This window comes from Pelophylax lessonae (genome assembly GCF_965119305.1).
Source record: "Pelophylax lessonae genome assembly, chromosome: 3".
Classification (NCBI taxonomy): domain Eukaryota; kingdom Metazoa; phylum Chordata; class Amphibia; order Anura; family Ranidae; genus Pelophylax; species Pelophylax lessonae.
The window spans coordinates 328,396,649-328,422,124 of NC_138770.1; the positions used below are offsets into that span (position 1 = coordinate 328,396,649).

At 42.2% G+C, this 25,476-nt stretch overlaps 1 protein-coding gene across 3 annotated transcripts in view; it reads left to right on the forward strand.

Annotated features, from left to right (window-relative positions):
* Positions 1-16,404, forward strand: part of TMEM14A (transmembrane protein 14A) — a 1,080,999-nt gene extending 1,064,595 nt beyond the window's left edge. The window contains exons 1-5 of one of the 3 annotated variants that reach the window (XM_082249374.1): positions 31-102; positions 3,951-4,030; positions 9,397-9,498; positions 12,237-12,324; positions 16,043-16,404. In XM_082249374.1, coding sequence (XP_082105500.1) covers positions 3,955-4,030; positions 9,397-9,498; positions 12,237-12,324; positions 16,043-16,076 — 300 coding nt within the window. In that variant the 5' untranslated portion in view covers positions 31-102; positions 3,951-3,954 and the 3' untranslated portion in view covers positions 16,077-16,404. Of the gene's footprint in view, positions 1-30; positions 103-3,922; positions 4,031-9,396; positions 9,499-12,236; positions 12,325-16,042 lie in introns of those variants that run through there. The other 2 variants (XM_082249375.1, XM_082249376.1) reach the window with 2 other exon arrangements.
* The last annotated feature ends 9,072 nt before the right edge of the window (positions 16,405-25,476 follow it).

The following is a 25,476-nucleotide window of genomic DNA, read 5'->3' on the forward strand; positions in this document are numbered from 1 at the left end:
AAAAGTAAAGTAGAACGTGATAATCTGCAAAGAGGAAGTAAAAAACTTTTCTGACTCATGCCATAGTTGAAAGGTTGGAAGTTGGAGGCGGGGACCAAAGAGGTAGGAATAAACCGTGAATGCAGTTTTTAATTTGTAAATAGCATAGATTAATGAGCTGTGATTATTAATAGGAAGGAAGCAGCTTTAGTTACAGTAGTGCTTTGCTTAGCTGGCTTAGTTTTACGTTTAATTGTTTTTTGCTGTTTATGATCTCTGTATAACTAGCTTCCCCTAAAGTGTCAGCTGCCTGTCACTTGGGGACACGATTACAGGAGGACTTAGACAAGATCTGATGCAGCAGACTCTCATAGAATCCTATATAGCACCATCTGATTGTCCTATTCCAACTCTGATAGGTTCCATTCTAGTAGAAGAATAACAAGTGCAAAAGGGAAGTATGGAAACAGACCTCGTACAGAGTACAATGCACCCTTCTGATTCATTGAAGGGAGTAGAAGTTCTGCTTGGCCCCCTAGAGCCCATAGGTGGGGGTGGTGGCATTGGCACCCTTTGTGCCCCCTAGAGCCCATAGGTGGGGGTGGTGGCATTGGCACCCTTGCAATTACCCCCCACCTTGCAGTGGATGTGCAAAGTGTTGTAATTCTGGCTAAAAGTAAATGAAATGATATGCAAAGTGTAACTGCTGAAATCAGGGGTGCTCATCCTGTGGCCCTTGCAGCCCTCTGATGTGGCCCTCAAACCAGGGAAGCGCACTTCTGATATATCTGCAGGTTTCCTGCACTTTCTGAAAGCACACCAAAACCCTGTTTTGGTGCGTCTTCAGAAAGTGCACCACCCCCGCATAATATAAGTGTATGGCAAAACGCAACTAACCCGCAGGAAAGCCGCAGGTGCATAAACCGCAGCGCATCTGTGTAAAAGCAGCCTTATAGCTCTTACACACAGGAGGACTGTTCAGATCCGCCTGTCAGTTTTTTTTTGGCGGATCTGTACGATCACCCCATGCATCTCTATGGGGCATCGGATGTCAGTGGAGACATGTCCGCTGACATCCGAACCGATCCGTCAAATCTGGACGGATGGAAGCCCTATTTTCCATCTGTCCAGCGGCTTGGATTGGATGAGAATGGACTGACGGTCCGTTCCCATCCGATTCTCCCATAGAGTTGCATGGGGGCCTGACACATATGTGTGCGCAGCCTATTGCATTAGGGTGTGCACCCCAAAGCTCAAACACATCTGTGTGTGCATGTGTATATACTGACAGTGTCCGTAGAGCTGAGGACAGTGTCAGTCGGGCAGATATTGGTGTCAGTAGGGCAGTGGATGGTGACTGTAGTTTTTTTTATTAATTTTTTAAAATTATTTTTTAGTTTCATTTATTTTATAATCTTTTTACAATATATAGAATCTGAACCACATAGGATGATTAGGGTGTGCCCAGGCACAGCTGGCACACCCTGTGCGCACGCCTATGACCTGACGGCTGTGTCTCAGCACACAGAGCGGAGAACAGCTGTCATCAGGGGAGGACTGGGAAGGGGGGCAGGGTGGCAATTGCCCCCTGGGCCGCTCTGATGCTGGGTAAAAAGGCTGCACTCAGGGCTGGGTTAATGTAGGGGCCAGACACTGTAAACAGCTGCTGGTTGCCACTACACAATGTTATATTTGCAGAGCTGCAGTGGAGCGGTATGAATGTGCGGAGTACGCTCCTGCACCTGGCCGGCACAATGCTAACAGTCACTTCCCTGTCAGGCAGAGTGATCTCTGCCCGATAGGAGCTTCCTAGGCCCCGCCTGGCGTGATGTCATGTATTTTTGTTAAACCTCCTTTGTCGCTAATAACATTAAATTAGGTTACCACATTGCATCATGTTTGTCTTGCTTCATAACATCAATCTCAATTATAAAACCAGGTGGACATGGATGGTGAGCTGATTTGATGGTTCAATGGGCCACTTGACTGGACTTGCCCCCCAGGCCCAAGGCTGTCGCCCTCCCCTGGCTGTCATTCTCTTGCTCAGCGGGGGATCAGCGGATCGATCCCCCGCTAAGATAAACTGAGTCCGTCTGACGGATGGAGTGTGTGAAAGGGGCCTTATAGGGGGCTCAGGACAGTAAGGGCTTTCTGGGGGCAGTAAAATCCCATAGTTGAGACATGTTTTTAACCACACCCACCCATCCCCCAACTACTGATATAGCATTAGGCCCCTTTCACACATGCAGACCTTCTGATTCATCAGTTCAGTCAAGTTTTTTTCAAAGAAAACGCAGATAGCGTTTTTTATCAGTTGAGGTCGGGATTACATATGTGCAGCCAAAGTTTCCAGCATGTGCATTTCTGATAATCAGTTCAGGTGTGATTCAGGTCTCAATTTTTGTCTGAATACACACCTGAGCCAGACCCAAAAATGGAATTCACACTGCAGCCGCCCCAGACATGTGTGAACCCGCTCCATTGACACTCACATGTCATGCGAATTGGATGCAGTGAAAACTGCATCCAATTTGCAGATATGTGAACCTGGCCTTACATCAGTTTAACATTCGTTTTTCATTCATTTTTTTTTATCACTTTACATCCACTACTAATGCAAAAAATGGATGCAAAAAAAGACCTTTTTGTCTGTTTACATCCATTTTTCATTTTTTGTTCTGTTTTTTTAATGGAACAAAAATAGAGCTTTGACCCATTTCACAAAACAGATGTTGACAGAGGCAGATGTAAACTGATGTAAATGGATGATAATCCGGTTTTCCATAGAGATGCATTGATGTCCGTTTTTCATATGTCACCGGATGGATGAAAAACAGACAAACGGTTCACATGTGTGAAAGGGGCCTTAGGGGTCATTTAGCAACTGTTCATTATGCTATTCAAAATAAAACATTTGAAATTCAGAAATATTTAATTTCATTGTGGCCCGCAACCAGTTGCCGAATCATTTAGGTGGTCCTCGCTCTTCAAAAGGTTGAGCACCCCTGGCGTAGATGATCTTTTCTTGTTTTATGATAATAAGCCAACTTAAAAGAGAAGTGAAGGATATGAAAAAAACAAAAAAACATACTCACTAGGTGTAAAGCCCCGTACACACGTACCGAATGTCGGCCGAACGATCGGCCGTCTTTTGTCCGGTGCTGTTTTGTTGGTTGAAAAAGTGCTAAAGACTGCACACGAATTTTGTCGGGCCAACAACAGCCGACTGCAGAAGTGATGTCATGTGATGGTTAACTTTCCATGTGTTTTTTCTTTTCTGAGCATGCCCAGTCTTGCTAATCTGCTGTCTGTCGGCCGAATTCTGTACTGACTGGCGAACAATCGGCCGTTCTGGTGACGGCCAACAAAAATTTTAAAGTCTGCACGCCAGATTCTGTTCGGCCGATAACAAGCCGACAATCGCTACGTGTGTACGGGCCTTTAGCAGCATCAGTCCCCCCACCGCCTATACAGCAAGAACTGAGCAATCAAAGAGCACTGATCTTTCAGTTCTTGGTCCGCATTCCTGTTCAATTTACATGCGATTAAGTGCGGTGCAATTTGAGCCCATTTATTTTAAGTGGGCTCAAATCACATCAAAGTCAGGCATGCACCAGTTTTGGCACCGGTGTGGGAAAACGCCCTGCGTTTGGGGTGTTGTTAAGATTTCTCTGACACCCGCTGCAGATAGCAAGAACAGTGCGATTTGAATGCAGTGCAGGAAATGTGCAGGGATTGCAGGGTTTCCAGCACCGCATTAGTGTGAACCTAGGCTTAGGGTTACTAGTGAAATACTTCTCAGTCAGTTTTTCAATGTTGCCAGTGTTTAGAAGCCAGTGCTCGCTTTTCAGTTAGCAAAAGTAGATATCTGGGAAGACTTTTTACGATGAAATATTCAAATGTAGAATGCTACAAGATATGTCAATGTTTTATTAAACAATAGTTATCGCTACATCCGTGAATATTTTCAGAATCATGGCTGTGGACTGGATTGGTTTTGGATATGCTGCACTCTTGGCCTTTGGTGGCTTTTTGGGGTTTTCTCGGAAAGGTAGGTGTTTTAAAAAAAAAATGAATCCAGATTTCCATTGTCTATTTTGTTGTCCTAATCTTTTAGTTAGGTTTGCAAAGGTAATTTACTAATTTTTTTAAATGCTGTCATGTAATATTAAAATGTAACATCCTTTTATAGTAGTTTTTGTTTGAATATGATAAGTTAAATAACGTTCTGGCCTACCAGGGATGTGTGAGTATAAGGCCCCATTCACATCTCAGGGTTTTGTAGCTTAACCACTTAAGCCCCGGAAGATTTTACCCCCTTCCTTACCAGGGCCTATTTTGCGATTCGGCACTGCGTGACTTTAACAGACAATTGCGCGGTCATGCGACACTGTACCTAAACAAATTTGATGTCCTTTTTTTCCCACAAACAGAGCTTTCTTTTGGTGGTATTTGATCACCTGTGCGATTTTTGATCATGCGCTATAAACAAAAAAGTGCGTCAATTTTGCAAAAATAACAATATTTTTCACATTTTTTTCTATGAAATTCCCCCCCAAAAAAAATGTAAAAATCAAAATTTTTTAACATTTTAGGCCAATTTGTTTTCTGCTACATATGTTTGGTAAAAAAAAATTGCAAAAAGCGTATTTTGATTGGTTTGCGCAAAAGTTATTGCGTTTACTAACTAAGGGAAAGATTTTTGTCATTTTTGTTGTTTTTTTTTTTAATGCGTAATGGCGGCGATCTGCGATTTTTTTTTTTTTTTGCGGGACTGCGACATTGCGGCGGACAGATCGGACCCTTGACTGACATTTTTGACACTTTTGGGGTTACCAGTGACATTACTACAGTAATCAGTGCTATACATATGCACGGTTACTGTAAAATGACACTGCCAGTGAAGGGGTTAACTTTTTTGAGAGGGAGGGGTTAAGTGTGTCCCTAGGGGCGTGCTTCTAACTGTGATTGGCTGTGGCTTGAGGTGTAGGAACAGTGATCAACGGTCCTACATAGTAGAACCATATGATCACTATTTCTACACGGGAGAATGACAGGCGGCTTGTTTACATTAGCCGCCTGCCTTTCTCCCACTCTAACGGACGATCGCGAGTGCCCGGCGGACATCGGGTGCGCCAGGCACACGCTCGGGGGGGGGGGGGTCCGTGACCCAGCGGGAGCGCGCATCCGGCGGCGCGCACTCGCTCCCCAGGGCCTCACAGGCTAGTGACGTACCCATACGTCACTTTGCCTGTGAGGGTCTGACCGCTGCAGTATGTATACTTGCGGCGGTCGGCAAGTGGTTAAAACTCCAAAACGCTGGAGGAGAAAAAAAATCAATGATTCTCTATGGAATTGGTTCACGTCTCCACTCCAAGTCGCCTGAAGCTCAAAAAAGTTCTGGAGCATTTTTTGTAGCTCGAATCAGGCAGATTTGTGTGTCTTTGAAGCATTTATGTTCCATAGAAAGACATTAAAACACTTGATTTGCGCATTTTCAAGTGTTTTAGCGCATTGTCACACGTTTCTGAATGTTTTTCTGCTCAAATACAATATTTAAATAAAAGTAAATAATAATAATTATTAAATAAAATACATAAATAAATTATAATAATCATAAATAATAAAATATAAAATTACTCTAACCCCAACCCCTATCCCTAATATTAATCCCTAATAATAGCCCTAATCCCTAATTTAACCCCTAACCCTAATATGAAACCCTGACCCCTAATCTAACAAAATAAATAATAATAATAAGTTAATAAATACATAAATGAGTCCCTAACCATAACCTTTTAACCCCTAACCCCTTGCAAAACAAAAGTGAAACCATTAATAAATAAATAATAAATAAAAGTGGATGAAAAGCTGAAAAACATAGCTACAAATGATGAAACAGATAATATTTTTCTCTATTGGCTTATAAAAAAAAGCCAAAACTCAAAAACGCTGTACAAGAACACTCCTGACTTGACCAGTAACAGGGTTTTAGACTAAGGCTGGCCATACACTATACAATTTTCTTATTCAATTTCCTTTAGATTTACCTTAAACTACATAGTGCAAGGGCCTGCCTGACTGCATACAAATTGAAAGTGTTTAGGTTTGACCCTATATTACATGGTTTTGGTAAATCGAAAGGAAAGTTGAACAAGAAAATTGTATAGTGTATAGCCAGCCTAAAGCCTAGTACACACTCTTTTCTTTTTTTGTTGTTCAATCCAGCAATCTCCCCTGCTGTGCTATTGTGTTCAAACCCCCCTTCCCCTCACTGCCAGATCACTCGGGAGCTGATCGGCAGACCCAAACGTGATGAAAGTGTTCTTGAACTGTATTCACACCATCCACCACCTTGCAGTGTGTGATCCTTCAATTAACACCTATACCAGAGATAATATGCTTGCTTACCAGCTTGCATAGACCTCCTATCACTGAAGGTCAGTAGCACTTGTGGCCTTAAACCAAGCTAGGGCCGTTCCAGAGAACCTCATCAAACCCTGCCAAAGCAGTGACAACATCCAGGGACCTCTTTAGGCATGTGGACCGACCATCCAGGGGGCGTTAGCATATGGGATCCACAAAATACAGAAAACTTGCCATAGCATGGTCAGCCCACATGCCTAAAGATGTCCCTGGCTGTTGTTCAGGCTCTGACAGGATTTAATGAGGTTCTCCTGATGGTGTAAAGGCCCCAGCTGAGTTTAAGGCCACAAGTGCTACTGACCTTCAGTGATAGGAGGTCTATGCAAGCTGGTAAGTGAGCATTTTATCTCTGGTGGAGGTGGTAATTGAATGATCACACACTGTAAGGTGCTGGATGGTGTGGATACCGTTTAAGAACACTTTCATCACGTTTGGACTCTTGCTATCACTGTTGTTTGGATTAATATATTCATTATTAACGCAAGTCCATATTTGATACAACATAAATATAAAAGTCTGCTCCAACCCTTAAAAGGAAAACTGAGATTTGCATAAAATGTAGCTGCATATATCTCTGGATCTGTAGGTTGTTAAGAAATGCAGTTTTTACTAAGGCTCCGTTCACATGTAGGCGTTTTTGGGCGTTTTTCTGCTCACTGATCAGCTCTCAAAACGCCCAACAAGACAAATCCCATTCATTGCAATGACCCCTGTTAACATCTGAGCGTTTTGACGCCCTAAGGAAAACGCCCAACGCTCAAAAAAGTACTCGAGCTTCTTTTTGGGCAGATCACAGGCGTTTTGTCCCATAGACCTCAATGTAAAGTGATATTTGGCGTTTCACAGGCGTTTTACAAGCGTTTTGTTGCTCCTGATCAGCTCAAACAGCACAACTCTCCACCCAGCTCTCCACCCAGGTCTCCACCCCCTTGGCATGCCTCTGCTGTGAGCACATTTTCCTGAAACATGGAGAACAGCAGTTAGGCAGTTTAGGTGACCAGACCCTGCCATACCAAGGTGACCGTAATGAACTTTACTGACTTAGCCTGCTGCCATACCAGGGTGACCGTAACAAAGTTTAGCTGACTTAGCCTGCTGCCATACCAGGGTGACCGTAATGTAGTTTAGGTGAACTGACTCTGCTATGCCAGGGTGACCGAACTCAAGGTGACTGTGAACTGACTCTACTATGCCAGGGTGACCAAACTCTTCCATGCCAAGGTGACCGTAATGTAGTTTAGGTGAACTGACTCTGCTATGCCATGGTGACCGAACTCAAGGTGACTGTGAACTGACTCTACTATGCCAGGGTGACCAAACTCTTCCATGCCAAGGTGACCGTAATGTAGTTTAGGTGAACTGATTCTGCTATGCCAGGGTGACCGAACTCAAGGTGACTGTGAACTGACTCTACTATGCCAGGGTGACCAAACTCTTCCATGCCAAGGTGACCGTAATGTAGTTTAGGTGAACTGACTCTGCTATGCCAGGGTGACCGGACTCAAGGTGACTGTGAACTGACTCTACTATGCCAGGGTGACCAAACTCTTCCATGCCAAGGTGACCGTAATGTAGTTTAGGTGAACTGACTCTGCTATGCCAGGGTGACCGAACTCAAGGTGACTGTGAACTGACTCTACTATGCCAGGGTGACCAAACTCTTCCATGCCAAGGTGACCGTAACGAAGTTTAGGTGAACTGACTCTGCTATGCCAGGGTGACCAAACTCTTCCATGACAAGGTGACCGTAATGAACTTTACTGACTTAGCCTGCTGCCATACCAGGGTGACCGTAACGAAGTTTAGCTGACTTAGCCTGCTGCCATACCAGGGTGACCGTAACGAAGTTTAGCTGACTTAGCCTGCTGCCATACCAGGGTGACCGTAACGAAGTTTAGCTGACTTAGCCTGCTGCCATACCAGGGTGACCATAATGTAGTTTAGGTGAACTGACTCTGCTATGCCAGGGTGACCGAACTCAAGGTGACTGTGAACTGACTCTACTATGCCAGGGTGACCAAACTCTTCCATGCCAAGGTGACCGTAATGTAGTTTAGGGTAAATTGACTCTGCTATGCCAAGGTGACCGTAATGTAGATATATATATGGAATCATAAAACACCATTTTGAAGCCCTAAAACCAAATAAATGCCCCTAAAAAGTGCCTAGGGTTCTGGATCATGCCCCAGGGACTATGAATCAGGCAAAAAAAAGTTCTTAAAAATTGTCGTTTTTGATAGAGAGCCAATTATTGAAAAAATAAAAAAAAAAATAAAAAAAAGAAAAAAAAAAAGATTTCTTTGGATTTAGTGTCTGGGGGGTCTAAAAAGTGTACCTGTGAAGTTTCAGCTCTGTAGCATGTCCAGAACCATAAAGAAAAAAGATCATGCAGAAGAGGAGGTCCCTGGGAGGTCCAATGCAGAGGAGGAGGTCCCTGGGAGGTTCCTTTGCAAATGTTGTAAAAAAAACACTCTGCTTTTCCATTGGTCACCTCATTACACAAAAACACCTGTTAAAAACGCCCCAAAAAAACGCCTGTAAAACGCTTGCAAACGCTTGCAAAAACGCCTATAAAAACGCCTGTAAAACGCCTGAAAAACGATAAACAAACGCCTGAAAAACGCCAACGCCTACATGTGAACGGAGCCTAAAGGTAATATCTGCTTATGAATTTATTTTCGATATATTGTCAGCTGGTCCAGGTTTGCTATTTTTTCTTTAAAGTGTCATTGCCAGCCATAGAATATTAACATCTACCCAGCAAGGCAACCTTTACAACCTATAGCTTTCAAAATCTTTATTGTTGTGTGTGTGTACCCAACTTGTATACCGTGCTACTGCTTTGCTTTCTTTGGATCTCTGGCCCATCCTTTGAATAATAAGTTGTCTCACTTTTGGCCACTGAATCTAAAAGTATGTGCAAGCTTTGCATGTTTATAGGTTATATAGGATCACTATAGATTCGGTTTCATCTCTTTCTTTCCATTCCAGGTAGTATTGTGTCCTTGGCAGCTGGTCTCACTTTTGGTTTGCTAGCTGCTTATGGGGCATTCTGCGTTTCATACAATCCAAGGGATATCAAGATATCATTGAGTAAGTGAGATAAGATAGGAATGTTAAGGAGCTATGGTTAAGTGGGGATATATGTAGTGACCTGTGTTTCCTACTGTGTTATTGGGCCTTGGGTTTTAAATGTAAAAATATACAGTATGTACACTATAAAAAATTGAAGTGGTTCAATTATTGTTCTATGTGACTTTTGAAGTTTGTTCATCATCATTGATTTTAGTGCTTCTGTTATTAGTAAGCTAGATAATGCATAATGCAAACAAAACCCACATACGTATTAAATATAGCTTATTGTAATTATAAGCATGGGTTGTATCCAGGACTCCAGTGGCTCATTCACACCAGGTACTTTGACCCGCATTCAGAAATACATACTTAAAGTGATACTAAACACACACTGTTTAATTTACATTGTCCCTTCTCTTTATGTATGTGGAGGATGGCATTGTCATTTTTTTTATTGAAAAAAAACTTTTTTCCTAAATAATATACAGCTGTCACATGACTCAGCTCTTTTCCAGCCTGTCTGCAGGGAACTAAGCAGGGGGAGCTTCTAGTCCTTTGCTTCTGGTCACATGTTCAAAATAAAAAAACAGCCGTTGACATACAAAGTAAAAGTAAAAAAAATAAATCAATAAACTGTTTTAAATTGTCATGCAAAATATATTCAAAATTATATCTTTATTACTTTGGGGCAATGACTTGGTGTGGGCAGCTTTCTGCCAGTCACAAGCTGTGTCACGCCCCTCCAGCCTGTGTCTTAGAATAACAAGGAGGTGAAGCCTCCATCAATCGAAACTTAATGTCCCACCCCCATTGTGTTGAGTTGGCTAGTGGGCATGGGGGGAGGAGAGGGGAGGGAGTAGGATGTCATTTACCACTGCGTATACGTCCACAAATGTGACTCTATATAGTCACATGGGCTGCTCAGATGTGATAGGGAGGAAATGCTCATCATAGAAAGTCACTTAAAACTGAGCATGTGCAGAGCTGCCAACACTGCTCAGCAAAATCCCCAACTGAATTGGGAACATGAACAGAAGGTAGAGATGGAGAGCAGCAGGATCAACCAGGTTTTTTTGCAGAATACAGAAAACGAATCCCATAGTGACTGAGTATGAACAGCATGTAATACACCATTTATTGATAGTTTTTATGATGTGGGTTTAATGACACTAAGGCACATAGAAAATAATTGTTTTCTATTTTCCTTGTTCACACCATACATGTGCAGTGTGTAAAAATGAAGAAGGTAGTTGAAAAAAATGAATGTGACATCCTAATAAAGTTTAAAAATAAAGAAAAAGTAAATCGTGCAATGTGTAACTCATCACAACACCCCATACACAACACAATGGGCGTTATACTGGTGTGAACGAGCCTTAAGAGTTTAACTCATTGATGCAATCGTATATTTACAAATGTCCTGTATTTTCTGTCTCTTGTAAATATGTTGGATCAAATGAACCAAATTGTACAGTTATGACATAAAATCTGTGCGTAAGTGCCAGTATAAGAAACAAAATTGAAAACCCTCACATTTTATTTAGAGGCAACAACCTAAAGAGGGTATCCTGCTTTAAAGTATAAATAAACCCTTTTGCCTGGTTTTAGGCTGCCTTAGGAAATTGTTAGGGCACATTAATAATAGGAATTGCATGTGAATCTCACAGGAACGCTGTGCAGTTCTTGTGCGCTTCACATGGAGTTCTGTTCAGTGCGATTTCAGTGGGCTGTAATCGCACTGCACTGCATGCACTACTTTTTGAAACACACAGGAATCGCATTGCATGGTACTTTTATAACATGCGGTTTCGGTTCAGGCAAACGCATTGCAACCTGTGTTTTAGGTGTAGTTAACTTTGGACTGAACCCTGCAGCAGATCACAAGGGCAGTGCAATTGGAATGCAGCAGGGGAAGTGCGGCTTTCCCGCACTGCATTCTAGTGTGAACGGGCCCTTAAAAACAATGTCTGGTTTTATTATTGCTGTATCTGTCCCCACTGGGGAGACCCTTTCCCTTTATTTGCCCTGGGAACAACTGTTTAGGGAACAGAAAGTAATCACAAATTCAAAATTTTAGACTGGTTAAAGGAAGAAGAGGTGAAGAGATCCTCTGATGGGGACAACTGTTCTGGTGACAACTGTCTGAGAGGGAATACCCTTACTTTGAAAATGGAAATGAATCCCCTTGAATAGAAACAGACAGCAAAAATGAAACAAAAACGCTGAAGTTCTTTCTAAAACTTCACTACTTGATCCAAAACGAAATAAAAAAAAAGGTTCTGGAATGGGATACACTATGAAGGAACTTGTCAGATAGAAATATGCCAATATGCAATTAAAGTTACATGTTTCCCATCTATCATTATATTGTGAGCCACTGAGCTAGAAAAAACATGAAGACACCCAATATTGCCTTTTTAAAGGAAAATAAAGAGATAAATAGAAGGGTATCCATTGCTAGCTAACAGGACATTGTCTTGTGAGGAAGAGGATCATTGACCTTGTGAGCTCCACCACAGGAGGACATGGAGCTTACACGGTGATTAGGCCTCGGGCAGGTGAACGGGCTGTGTGGGAGCATTTGGTTGATAGGTATTTTTGATTGAGAGATTGGACTATCAAAAAGAACCTGGCACTTTTTTCTTAATGAGTAAAGTGACAGATTTACTTTAGATTCCAAGTTAGTTTAGGTTAGTTGATGATGTGTACTGCATGATCTAATTACTCCTTCTATATATTGTATTTTATTTCCATAGTTGCTGCAGGTTCTCTAAGTGTAATAATGGGTCTGAGGTACAATCGATCAAGGAAAATCATGCCTGCTGGACTTGTAGCTGGCATTAGGTATGTTTTACATCTATGGATTTGAATGCTTAAATTTTTATATAGATTTACCTGCTTCTTTGGATTTTATGTAAAAAAAAAAAAGTCTTATTCTTTGACTACTTACACTTGTCTTCGCACATATTAGGACCCCATGTTGTTTGCATTAGGGCGAGTTGTGCGTGTGGGTATCATTGCAGGGGTATGGTAATGCAGAACTTAGGTTCACTCTGTAGTCAGAGGGCCAAAATGTGTGTTGTGCGGTGTACATCTAAACTAAAAAACTGCTGGGAGCCAGTTGAAAAAGCCAAAAAAACTCTAACTCCTGCTGGGCTTTAGTTCTACTTTAGTCTTTAGCATTACTACAAATCCATTTAAAGGTCGCTAACTACTATTAGCTTTAGCACAGCCTGATAAATGAAGAACATTCAATGACATGTTATCAATTAGTGTCAATGTAAAACATGTTTGTTTTATAGTCTGTTATATTTGTACATGGGGGGCGCAATACTGGCTCACTTAAACAATGTATAGGGAGGCAAATTGATGATAACCTGAGTGTTTGCCCACTCTAGTGGAAAATCTCCATATTGTTCTATTTCATAAAATAAAAGGTATGTAAAAATGTCACATCAAAAGTTACTTTTAAAGTGGTTCTAAAGTTAAAACATTTTTTTACCTTAATGCATTCCCTGTATTAGGGTAAAAAACATTTTACCACTTGCTGTGCACCCCTCCCTCCCTAAACACTTACCTGAGTCCTCTATTGATCCAGTGCTATGCTTGTCTACAGGTCTTCTCTCTCCACTCTCCTTCACATGCTTCACTGAAAGCACTGGGAGCCATTGGCGCCTGCTGCTGTTGGGCAAATCTTGTGAGGAGGGAGAGGGGGCCGGAGCCGTGTGTATGTCTATGGACGCACACAGCCCGGCTTGGATCACACAGCTTGCTATGGGGGCACATGCAGGAGAGGAGGAGTGGACAGTGCTGGCAGATGACCCCAGAAGAGGAGGTAAGGAGCCGCTTTGTGTAGTTGTATGGTAAGTACAATGTACGACCAAGTAGCTGAGAAAGCAGTCTGAAATGTTTGCAGCCTGAAGAAGACTGTGTTAAAGTGTTTTTTACACTAAAAAAAAAAAAAAAAAAAAATAGATCCTGTTAAAGCATGTTATACAGAACAGTGCTTGTGCTGTGTAATTTGTCCCCTGTATCACCTGAAATACCTGGTTGATCCTGCCTGGCTATGCCCTCCCCTCTGTATACTGACCATTTCATGGCTGCTGAGCCCTGACACCGTGGTCAGTTTACGTGCCTCTGCTGCCTTTCGCAGCTATCTGCAGCTCTCCTGTGTTTCCCTCTGTCCTCCTCCCCCTTCCCCTCCCTGCCTGTCAGCTCTGTCCACACTACGATCTTCCCCTCCTACTGCTTTCATAATACAACACCCTTGCAACAATCCCCTCTGTTATGTTAAATAATGTCTCCAGTGTATTTGTTTTTTTTTTTTAAATGCCGCTGTGTACCTGATTTCAGAGCACCGATCTGCGCTCATGTGACCTCTCTCCTCCTCCTGGCTGATGTCAGTGGGAGTCTCTCAGCCCCGCCCGCTTTGTTGTCAGCTCAAGGGAGGCGGCCGGTCAAGTGAGCGCCGATCTCAGGCATACAGAGGCATTTAAAAAGAAAACAAATGCACTGGGTACATTATTTACCATAGCAGAAGGGATTGTTGCAAGGTTGTTGCATGGCTTAACAACCACATTAAGCATACAGGGTTCATTTTAGTGTTGGCCAGAATGATCAGAAACTCTGAGGGCAATAAATCTACACTACTAAGACAGCTAAATGAATTCTCCCTATTACATAGCCTGCAGAGGAAGGTCTGTGACTGGCAAGAATGATCCTGAAAAGTGCCCCTGTGGGTCTGAATTCCAAGTTAATTGTATCTAATAGTAGGTAATCACATTCAACAGGGCTTGTTCTGTAATGATGAAAATGTTTGGAGCTTATCAAGCCACTTCTTCATTTCCGTGAGTGTTAGAAAGTTACCCCAGCATTTATATTCACAGTTTAGGACCCCTTTATTTACTCTTGAATGTATAAAAGTTGACGATCCAAGAGCAGGATGGGAGGTGTGAAAGTTGTGGTGCTATCCTCACCTCGTTAGAAAACCCTGTTTTTGGTATCAGGAAGTCTGAATAGGTATTAGTTCCTCAATTTACATGGCTAAAGGTGTAAATTGTCAAATCGCTGGGATAGGAATGTTAAAATGGCATTACGTGTGGAAGAAAGTTGGTGATGAAGGCTCTCACCCCTGTTCATGAATGGTTGCTCAATTTGGATGTAGATGGCATTTTTCATATCTGTTGCACCCCAATTGTCCTCTCTGTCCAAAATGTCTACCTCACTGTTCTTGAAAGAATGTCCATTTTCCTTAATTGGAAACTACACAGAAGGAACATCAACATCTGCAATCCATGATACAGTATTGGATTTGTGTTATCTTCACATGCACACAGATTTTCTATGCTTAACTGCTTCCCGCCCCCGTATAGTAAAATGACGATTGGACGGGAGCACTCAAATTCTGGGAGGACATCATATGACGTCCTCTCATTCTCACGGCGCATGCACGCCCCTGAGGGCACGCAGCCCGGGGATCGGTGGTGCACCATGTCCCTGGAACACAGGGCAACACCGATCACGGTAAAGAGCCTATGATGTAGGCTCTTTACCATGTGGTCAGCTGTGTCCAATAACAGCTGATCATAGTGTAAACAGGAAATGCCGGTTATCGGCATTCCTTTTCTCATGCTGACAGCGTGTGAGGAGAGGAGAGCAGGTAGGAGCCATTCCTCAGCGGGGACATCTGCACTGACAATCAGGACACAGATCATCAGTGCAGCCCTAACAGTGCCCACCAGTGCTGCCAATCAGTGCCCACCAGAGCTGGCTGCAAATGGCCATCAGTGATGCGTGTCAATGCCTCTTTATCATTGCCACCCATAAGTGCTTCCTATCAGTGTCTGTCAGTGCAGCCTCATCAGATCACATCAGTGCAGCCTCACCAGAGCTTATCATTGCTGCATACCAGTGCCCATCATTGCCGCCTCATCAGCGCACATCAGTGAAGGAGGAAAAATTACCTATTTACAAAAAAATTTAAAAGCAACTATGAAAAACTTCTTGTTTTCAATAATTTTAGTCTTTTTTTTTTCTTTATTGTTTAGCAAAAAATAAAAAACCCAGTGGTGAACTCTATCTGTCTCAAAAAATGTATATACCCAAATAATGGTTTGGGTATAGCCTTGCATGACGCAGTTGTCAGTTGTCATTCAAAGTGCGACAGCGCTGAAAGCTGAAAATTGGCCTGGGCAAGAAGGGGGTAAAAGTGCCCAGTAGGCAAGTGGATAAACATTCTAAACAGCCCTCTAATGGATCCCTTTCCCCTCCAGGGTCCATAGTAGTTGCATGGGCTGCCAAGACAATTGTCATACCACTGCTATGGAAACATGCCTAGGTCCACATTTGTTGCAGATGCAATGGGGATTGACCTGATATTTTTATGTGCATTCGCCGAAGCAGGTGAAGATCCTATATGCACCCTGTATTTGCAATTATAAATACATGCCATAGCAGATTAGGTTATCTTCTGTCATTCAAGGTGCTGTATCTATTGTCACAGGGCACTACTATATTCTATTGCTATTCTGCAAAGCTTTAACAGACTTTTCTATCTTTACAGCATTTTCATGGTGTTGAGGCTGTTGTTGAGTTAAGAGATGTGCACCTGCTGAAAAAAGGTACCAACAACCAGCCCCTGGTGATGTACAGACCAGAAGCCTTCCACTTTATATACTGTATACTGTAACATGGCATATGCACTGACTTTTTAATCATTCCATAACTTGCATTGCACTCATTTTTACATCTCTGTGTTTGGCTTTTATACTGTTCTTTGTTTCAACTTTAATATTTCAGAATGACGCAAGTGTTAGAGCAAAAGCCCATATTAAATTTTAGTTTGTTTCTGTTAAAAGACAAATGACTAGAAATGCCAAGCTTAATGTTTTTCACATTTAGAAAATAAAAGTGCCTGGTTTCTTATGTTAGGTGTTTTATTCGTCTGTTATACAAACTGATTAGAGCTTTTGTTTCATGCATGATTATGATGGTATGATGGTGTAAAGCCAGTTTGCCTTTTGCTCATTTAAAGCCCTCGGAGTTGAGAAAGCCTGCCACGAGAAGAGCACTGCCATTGCTGACCTCCTTCTGAAAAATGCTAGTTGCCTGTCTCTTATGTTGACCCAATAGCATCAACGCTTAGCGTCACAGACCTAGAACTATTACACAGATCAGAAAAGTCTGAGGAATAGCAGAACACCTTATCTGCATGTTTATTCTAGGTCATTGACTGAAAATATTTAAAGAGGGTCAGAATGACTGCTGTGCAACTAGCATTTCAGGAGAAGCATCCTTTATGAATCTCTTATAATAGGTTTCTTATAAGATGATGCATGGCACAGCTTGTTTAGCCACTAGAATGTTGGCTGGGATACAGAGTGTGTGGGGAGAAGTGTGTTGATCGAATGGAAGTCAGGTATGTATGCTGCTTGTTTTGTAATATACAGTGCCTTGAAAAAGTATTCATACCCCTTCAAATGTTCCACATTTTGTCATGCTACAACCAAAAACATAAATGTATTTTATTGGGATTTTATGTGATAGAACAACACAAAGTGGCATATAATTGAGATGTGGAAGGAAAATGATAAATGGTTTTCAAAATTTTTTACAAATAAATATCTGAAAAGTGTGGCATGCATTTGTATTCAGCCCCCTTTACTCTGATACCCCGAACTTAAATCTAGTGGAACCAATTGCCTTCAGAAGTCACCTAATTAGTGAATAGAGTCCACATGTGTGTAATTTAATCTCAGTATAAATAAAGCTGTTCTGTGAAGCCCTCAGATGTTTGTTAGAGAACCTTAAAGCTGAATTCCAGGCACAAAAACAAAATTTCAATAAACATACCCCCGGGACAGTCAGGGCTAGTACATTCCACAATGGCTAGCCTCTGATCTGTCCCGGTTCGCACTTACCTGCAAGAAGAAATACTCACTTTTAAAATCTCTTCTCCAGCGTTGCCATCTCTGTTGTGGGCAGCTGAAGCCGGCACGATCCTCTTCTGCGTCCTCTTCCGCGTCTTCTTCTCCCAGAATGCACTCCTCTGTCACTTCCGGTGCGGCGCCGCATTCCTCCACAGCTTCTGGGCATGCCCCGGAAGTGACGAGCGGGGCCGGTGCCGTCGCATTGATTACTGGGAGCGATGATGTTCAGCTCCCAGGAATCATTGCAAGCCGGAAGAGACGGCGCAGGAGGAAGTGACGAAAGGTGAGTATTTCTTTCTACAATTACAAGGTAAGTAAAAAAAAAAAAAAAAAAACCTAACTATCCAATTCCTTTTCAGGTGACGGAGACCAAGCGGATGGGCACAAAAAAAAAAAGGTTGATTTTCTGCCCGGAACTCCGCTTTAATGAAAAAACAGCATCATGAAGGCCAAGGAACACACTAGACAGGTCAGGGATAAAGTTGTGGAGAAGTTTAAAGCAGGATTAGGTTTTAAAAAAATATACCAGGCTTTGAACATCTCATGGAGCACTGTTCTATCCTCCATCTGAAAATGGAAAGAGTATGGCACAACTGCAAACCTACCAAAACATGGCCGTCCACCTATACAGATAGGCCGGGCAAGGAGAGCAATAATCAGAGAAGCAGCCAAGAAGCCCATGGTAACTCTGGAGGAGCTGCAGAGATCCACAGCTCAGGTGAGAGAATCTGTCCACAGGACAACTATTAGTCGTGCTCTCCACAAATCTGCCCTTTATGGAAGAGTGGCAAGAAGAAAGCCGTTGTTGAAAGAAAGCCATAATAAGTCCCGTTTGCAGTTTGCGAGAAGCCATATGGGGGACACCGCAAACATGTGGAAGAAGGTGCTCTGCTCAGATAAGACCAAAATTTAACCTTTTGGCCTAAAAGCAAAACGCTATGTGTGGTGGAAAACTAACACTGCACATTATCCTGAATATACCATCCCCACCGTAAACATGGTTGTGGCAACATCATGCTGTGAGGATGATTTTCTTCAGCAGGGACAGGGAATATTTATACAGGGCAATCTTAGAGGAAAACCTGTTAGTCTGTGAAAAACTTGAGACTGGGGCAGAGGTTAACCTTCCAGCAGGACAATGACTCCAAACCTAAATCCAATGGAGAATCTGTGGCAAGACTTGAAAATTGCTGTTCTCAGTCACTCTCCATCCAATCTGACAGAGCTTGAGCTATTTTGCAAAGCAGAATGGGCAAAAATGTCACTCTCTAGATGTGTAAAGCTGGTAGAGACATCCCCAAAAGACTTGCAGCTGTAATTGCAGTGAAAGGTGGTTCTGCAAAGTATTGACTTAGGGGGGTTGAGTACAAATGCACGCCACACATTTTGGATATTTATTTGTAAAAAGATTTTTAAAACCATTTATCGTTTTCCTTCCACTTCACAATTATGTGCCACTTTGTGTTGGTCTATCACATAAAATCCCAATAAAATACATTTACATTTATGGTTGTAACATGACAACATGTGAAAATTTCAAGGAGTATAAATACTTTTTATAAGTACAAAATATTGCGCTTAGGCAACAATGATTGAAAAGCAAAAGATAATTAATATAAAAAATAATTAGAAAATAGCAGCCAACACAAAATCTTGAATGTTGTAAAAAAGATAACATTTCAATCTTAAGTCAGGTGTAGCGCTAATAAGTTCCACAAAAAATCCCACATCCAAGAGAGGGACACAAGTGCGATCTTCTGATTAGTGATCGACCGATATCGTTTTTTTAATACCGATACTGATTTTTTGGTCATCGGATATCAATATCGGCCAATATTTTCGGACATGTAAAACATTTTTTATTTTTTTTTTACTCTTTGTGGACCCCAAACCCCTCCTTGGCACTGAAAAGCATTCAAAATGCCAAGTTTGGCTGTTTTGAATGCTGTCAGTTTTTGGCGCCGAGTACCCTAAAGGGATGTCATGACATCACTTCAGGGTATTTTACATGGGGACCCAATCAGAGCCGAATGCGGCTTTGATCGGGTCTTCGACGGCTGTGCAGGTAGGATGCCCGGGTCTCCTGGTAGGACAGGAGACCCGGGCGAGCCGCGGAAGGCAGTGGGAAGGGGGGGGGCGTCCCCTCCCGCTCCTTGTAATGACAGCCGAGCAGCTTCTCAGCCGCATCGGTTGTCATTACAAGACAGCCGACCGTTGGCTATGGACGCCGGTACCGGGTTGATGCCTCTAGCTGCAGGCATCACTCCGGTACAAGCACTTTCCCGTAATATCGCCAATATCGGTAACCTCAGGGGGCGATTCCGATATATCGGGGAAAGTGCATTTCGGCCCCCGATATATCGGTGGTGCCGATAATTGGTCGATCCCTACTTCTGATGATGTGATTTAGGAGACCACCACCGACACCCAATATCACAGCCTCTTACCAATAAACATAGACCCTCCTTACAAAGGTCTAAGGAAGCAGTGAATCATTGTTAGGCACAGGTGGCGTTAGAATCATATCAGCTTTACACCATAGCATTCCTTTCCATTGTTCTGATAGACGATGTACAGATTATTCTCTAGTGCAAATCTCTGCATTTCTCTCTGTAGATCGGCAAAAATCCCCAGAGCCTCTGAAGCGTGGAAAATGTGGCAGAGCCCAGCTTTGTGAGTCGATAAACTTCAACACAGATTATTTTTCTGGATCTTGTCCTTCACTGCCATCCACTGAACCATGTCCTACTATGGGGATTTTTGCTGATCTACAGAGAGAAATGAAGAGATTCGCACTAAAGAATAAGCTGTACATCCTACAGAACAATGGAAAGGAATGCTATGGTGTAAAGCTGATATGATTCCCACGCCGCCTTTGCCTAACAATGATCCACTGCTTCCTTAGAGCTTCGTAATGAGGGTCTATGTTGATTGGTAAGAGGCTGTGACATTGGGTGTCGGTGGTGGTCTCCTAAATCAGATCATCAGGAGATTGCACTTGTGTCCCTCTCTTGGATGTGGGCTCTTTTGTGGAACTTATTAGTGCTACACCTGACTTACTATGAATACTTTATCAAGGCACTGTAGTTCTTTATGGAGGACTAGTTGTTATCAGTATGAACTGCTTATAGATATGTGGCATAATACTGTTATAAGAATACCAGAGCAGTGTTCTGTGATATGCTGCGCTGGTGTTTTTGCTGTTCTTGCATATGTGCCATAGAAAAGACACAGCCCAGATTATATAATAAATAAAATCGTAAACTCAACTTTTCTGACTTTGTACGGAACAACTGGTCAGGTGACTCATGATTAGAATTCTTGGTTCTTAGAGCCAAGCTAAAACGACTGTTCTTTCAGTTGTAAGGGAGCATTCACACCATGTTCAGTGACCTACATTTTTCTGCACTAAATAAAAGCAAGTCACTGCAATGGCACATAGAACATAGTGGTTTTCAATGAAACCCACATTAACATTATAAATGCCATGCATTGGCAGTCTTTTTCTGTCCCTTTTTTTATTCCTGCATCCCCAACCTTGCATTACTCTGGCAGCATATTTTTTCTTTTTTCATTTGATAGTATGCTGTGTATATTTTACATTACTTATATGTAACTGTATATTTTACATTCCTTATATGTAACTGCAACTTACCTAACATGTTGGATATTGCATTCATGTCTTTATCCAGCCTTTTTCAACCAGGGTGCCCAGGCACCATGGGGCACCTTCAGGTTTCTTCAGGGGTGCCCTGGCAAAAAGCCTAGGAATTGCCCAAAAAGTGTATACAAACCAGCGGGAGGATTAAACCTGCCTTTTAGTTACACAAAGCCACAGGTTTTCATTGTGCACCATTACAACCTTCCATTCACTGGCATTCTAACAACCAGTGACGTCATCAGTCAATGAGGAGGATGTGGAAAGCCTGCACAGCGCTCTTGTTTGCCCCACCCCTGCTGATATCCATCAAGACTGGGGCCACTTTAGCTGAGTGAGGGAGAGAAACTGAGGGAGAAGAGAAACATTGGAATACCAGTCAGCTCCGGTGTGCAAAAGGAGTGTTTGCTTTTAAAAAATAAATCATCTCTAACATTGAGTATGTGTGGATGTTGCTGCGATGTGTAAAACTATTAGTTTTCTTTTTCACATTTTAGAACGAAGTGCCTCAAGATTGTGCATCATTTTAATGAGTGCCTTTACTAAAAAAGGTTAAGAAACACTGCATTAATCCACTCTGTTGGATCTTTCTTGTAAATCATCCAAAAAAATATGAATGCCTTTGTAATATTTATTTATGTATAATTATTTACATGAATTCCGGCACGTGCATTTTTATGCACAGTATGCAGCGAAAGTACCTTAAGGCCTTTATACTAGGGCTGCGCATCTTCACTTACCTCACGATTCAATTCGATTAAGATTATTAGGGATACGATTCGATTCCGCGATAAATCACGATGCATCACGATTACTGCCCAATGCCCATGCTCAGCCCACTGCCCAATGGTTTTCAAAACTTTATAAAAAAAAACAAACAATCAAGCAGTCACAAATTAAAGAATCATTTTTATTTTCATTTGCTTTTAAAGGACACTTCCCTGGACCCTGGCATGGCCTGCAAGCCCTGCATAGTGCATTGCAAACATATAGGAGGTCTCCTCAGGGATTTGATAAATACATGGTGGTGTATGGAGGTCTCCTCAGGGATATCCAGGATGTGATATATACATGGCGGTATATGGGGGTCTCCTCAGGCATGTGATATATACATGGCGGTGTATGGGGTTCTCCTCAGGGTTGTGATATATACATGGCGGTGTATGGGGGTCTCCTCAGGGATGTGATATATACATGGCGGTGTATGGGGTCTTCTCAGGGATGTGATATATACATGGTGGTGTTACACCACCATGTATATATCACATCCCTGAGGAGACCCCCATACACCGCCATGTATATATCACATCCCTGAGGAGACCCCCATACACCGCCATATATATATATATATATATATATATGACATCCCTGAGGAGACCCCCATACACCGCCATGTATATATATCACATCCCTGAGGAGACCCCCATACACCACCATGCATATATCACATCCTGGATATCCCTGAGAAGACCTCCATACACCACTGGTGTATGGAGGTCTCCTCAGGGATATCAGGGATGTTATATATATTATATACATGGCAGTGGATGGGGGTCTCCTCAGGGATAGACTGATGAGGCTCCTTCAAATAGGGATTATGGATCCATAAAACTCTTAAAACTGTCATACCTGGCACTTTTATGTGTTCTAACTCTAGACTCAGTGACACAGTCACAATATTTTCTTGATAAATTCTCCCTGTACACAATGTGCTGGGAAGCGGGAAGATTATTCCTAGAAATCATCTTTATTGGTTACATTGAGATTGGTCTAGTACTGATATTTTACTGTTTATCTGTTTGCAAGGAAAGCACAAGAAATGAAAAATAATGAAATTATTTTGTAAGAAGTATTGTGTGCTTTTAAAGGGAATCCAGCGTACTTTCATTGAGTCCATATTTTTTAGGTTATGACTGTAATATTAACATAAACACGTGGCTTTCACATTTTGATATGATAGGTCTACCCTATTCTCACAATGGTATTTTAATACAGAAGGTAGCTTTAAATGGACAACCAATACAATGAGCAGTTAAGCTTGCAATCCCTATCAATTATCAGTGGCCAATGGTCCAAATGTCTGTCCTATGACAAGTGACATAGGAAAAGTGGACAGAGCAGTAGCAACTGTGATTTGTGTCCCTTTTTCAGAGCCGACCTAGTTTTCCTTTTCCCACTTATGCATACACACAAATTTAACATAGAATTTGGCAAGGTTTGGGGTACCCGCCACGGAGAATCTCAGCTGCAGTGACCATGCCGAATAGTCTGGCTCCCCCTCTCCCTCAGTGTGCTTCCCCTGTCTGCCCCCTCACCTGGTTCTGCCAATTCTCCTCCGGCTCGGACGAGGCCTCCTCATCCTCCACAGTCACATCTCTGGCTGTGAAGGCTGCGGCCGCCCCGAACCCTCCCGGGACCAGAGCACTGATAGCTCCGCTCTCCTCCTCTCCCGCGAGGAGCTCCATGTTCCACAAGCTCGGGCCGCTGCCGCCGCCGCTCTCATCAAGCCCCGCCACCGGAACTGACGTCATTAGCAAATCGATTTTGCAGTCACCCCGAATCGATGCAAAATCGCAAAGGATCGCATCGCGATGCATCGATTCGGCGATTATACTCCGCAGGCCTACTTTATACTAATTAGATGCATTGTCTATGGAATATTGCACACAGCTGAGTAAAGATCAGTGATACAACGATAAATACAGAGCCAAAAAACAAAAATAGAACATTTTATATTTGGTTGCAGTAATTTACAGGCATGCGCATGTTTAAACATCTGTAAGAATGTTTATGCGAGTATAATTGAGTATATTGCAATACTGCCAATGAAGAATTTTACTCATCTACACGCTTATGCACTTTTACACGGCTATACTCAACATTACTCAGGGCTTTACACACAGTTTTTTTTACTTAAAGTGGATGTAAACCCTCACATATACCCAGTGAAGTGGACAGCCTCAGGTGATACACAGAGATGAAACAAATTTCCCTACATAAGCTTTATTTGTAAATCCTATGCTTTCTTTACTGTTTAGAATGTGAACATCGTGTTAGAATTTTTTCTTCCTGTTACAGCACTGGGTGTGGAGTCTTGGCATACGCTGTGTGACAGCTATTTGGAGGAAAGGCAAACTCCCCCCTCCACATAGGCAGGAACGAAGAAACATGCAGAGCTATGCTGTGAATAGACAAGCTCTTTGCTAATCTATCTCTATGCACCCACCCTGACACAAATTTCTAGCTGCTTTTATCTCCTGCGTCAGAGAAACTTGTCAGAAGTTTTCATGCTGATAACAGAGGAACTGAGCAGCAGAAAGACACGGGACTTAAGGCTTTGGAGAGAGATAAGTAAACACTACAGATATATGTGCCCAGGACAAATTTAACCACTTCCCGTCGGCGCACTGCCTATTTATGTCGGCAGTGTGGCTCTCCCAGGCAAAATCACGTAAATAGGCGTCATCTGCCTGGGAGGCCACTAGGGGGCCCCCGATAGTCAGCGGGGAAGCCAGTGCGTGTGAACTTAACAGAGTTCAGATTGCTTTAATAGGATTGTCAATATAAACACACATGAGGTATTAAAAATGTATCCACTGTTTTGGAGTAAATACAATAACATACATGACAACACAGGTTGGCAAGATTTTAGGTATGTGTTGGTTGCCCAAGGAAACTCAGAACACCAAGAAGAACAGGAAAATGAAATAAAGAAGTAACATGAATATATAAGGATATCATCCAACAGACAGACCAGAACCTGAGACACCCTAGACATGCATTCGAGATGCCACCATTCTCCATATACTCTCTGAAACAATTATTTCTCATTGGAAGAGGTAAGATGGGCAATTCACAGCTGATATGTACCATGGAAGATTTTCTTTTGGTTCTTCAGAAACATTCAATGGAGGTAGTAGGTACATTATTTGACAAAGCAACACTGTTTTGGTACTGTCACACAAGAAACCAGTGGCCATGGTTCATCGCAACCAATAAAACCTTTGTTTTAAGCATCTAAATGTAAACAGACTAATAAAAAATCTCGCAATTTGGTTCTATAGGTGAAAACATTATTGTTCTTTGCATGTGTTACTCTCTCTGGTGTGTTGTCTTGTGGTTAAAGCACACCATGAAAAAGCTAGATGTCAATGCTAGATGCTAAATCAATAAAAATGCAAAATATTGTCACTCAAAATGTACAAAATAAGCACATAAAAATATGTCATGCTGCGTTTCACTTCTTTTTTTGTTCAGGTTAATGTTCTTAGAGCACAATAAAAATCACACACTGGCCAGGTAGATAAAAGATTTTCCAGAATGAAGGTCAAAGTACAACTAGAAGAGTTCCTTTGATATGTGAGAGCTTTCTCCCTGTGACCTAAGGACATAGTTTTATAAACCACGTCA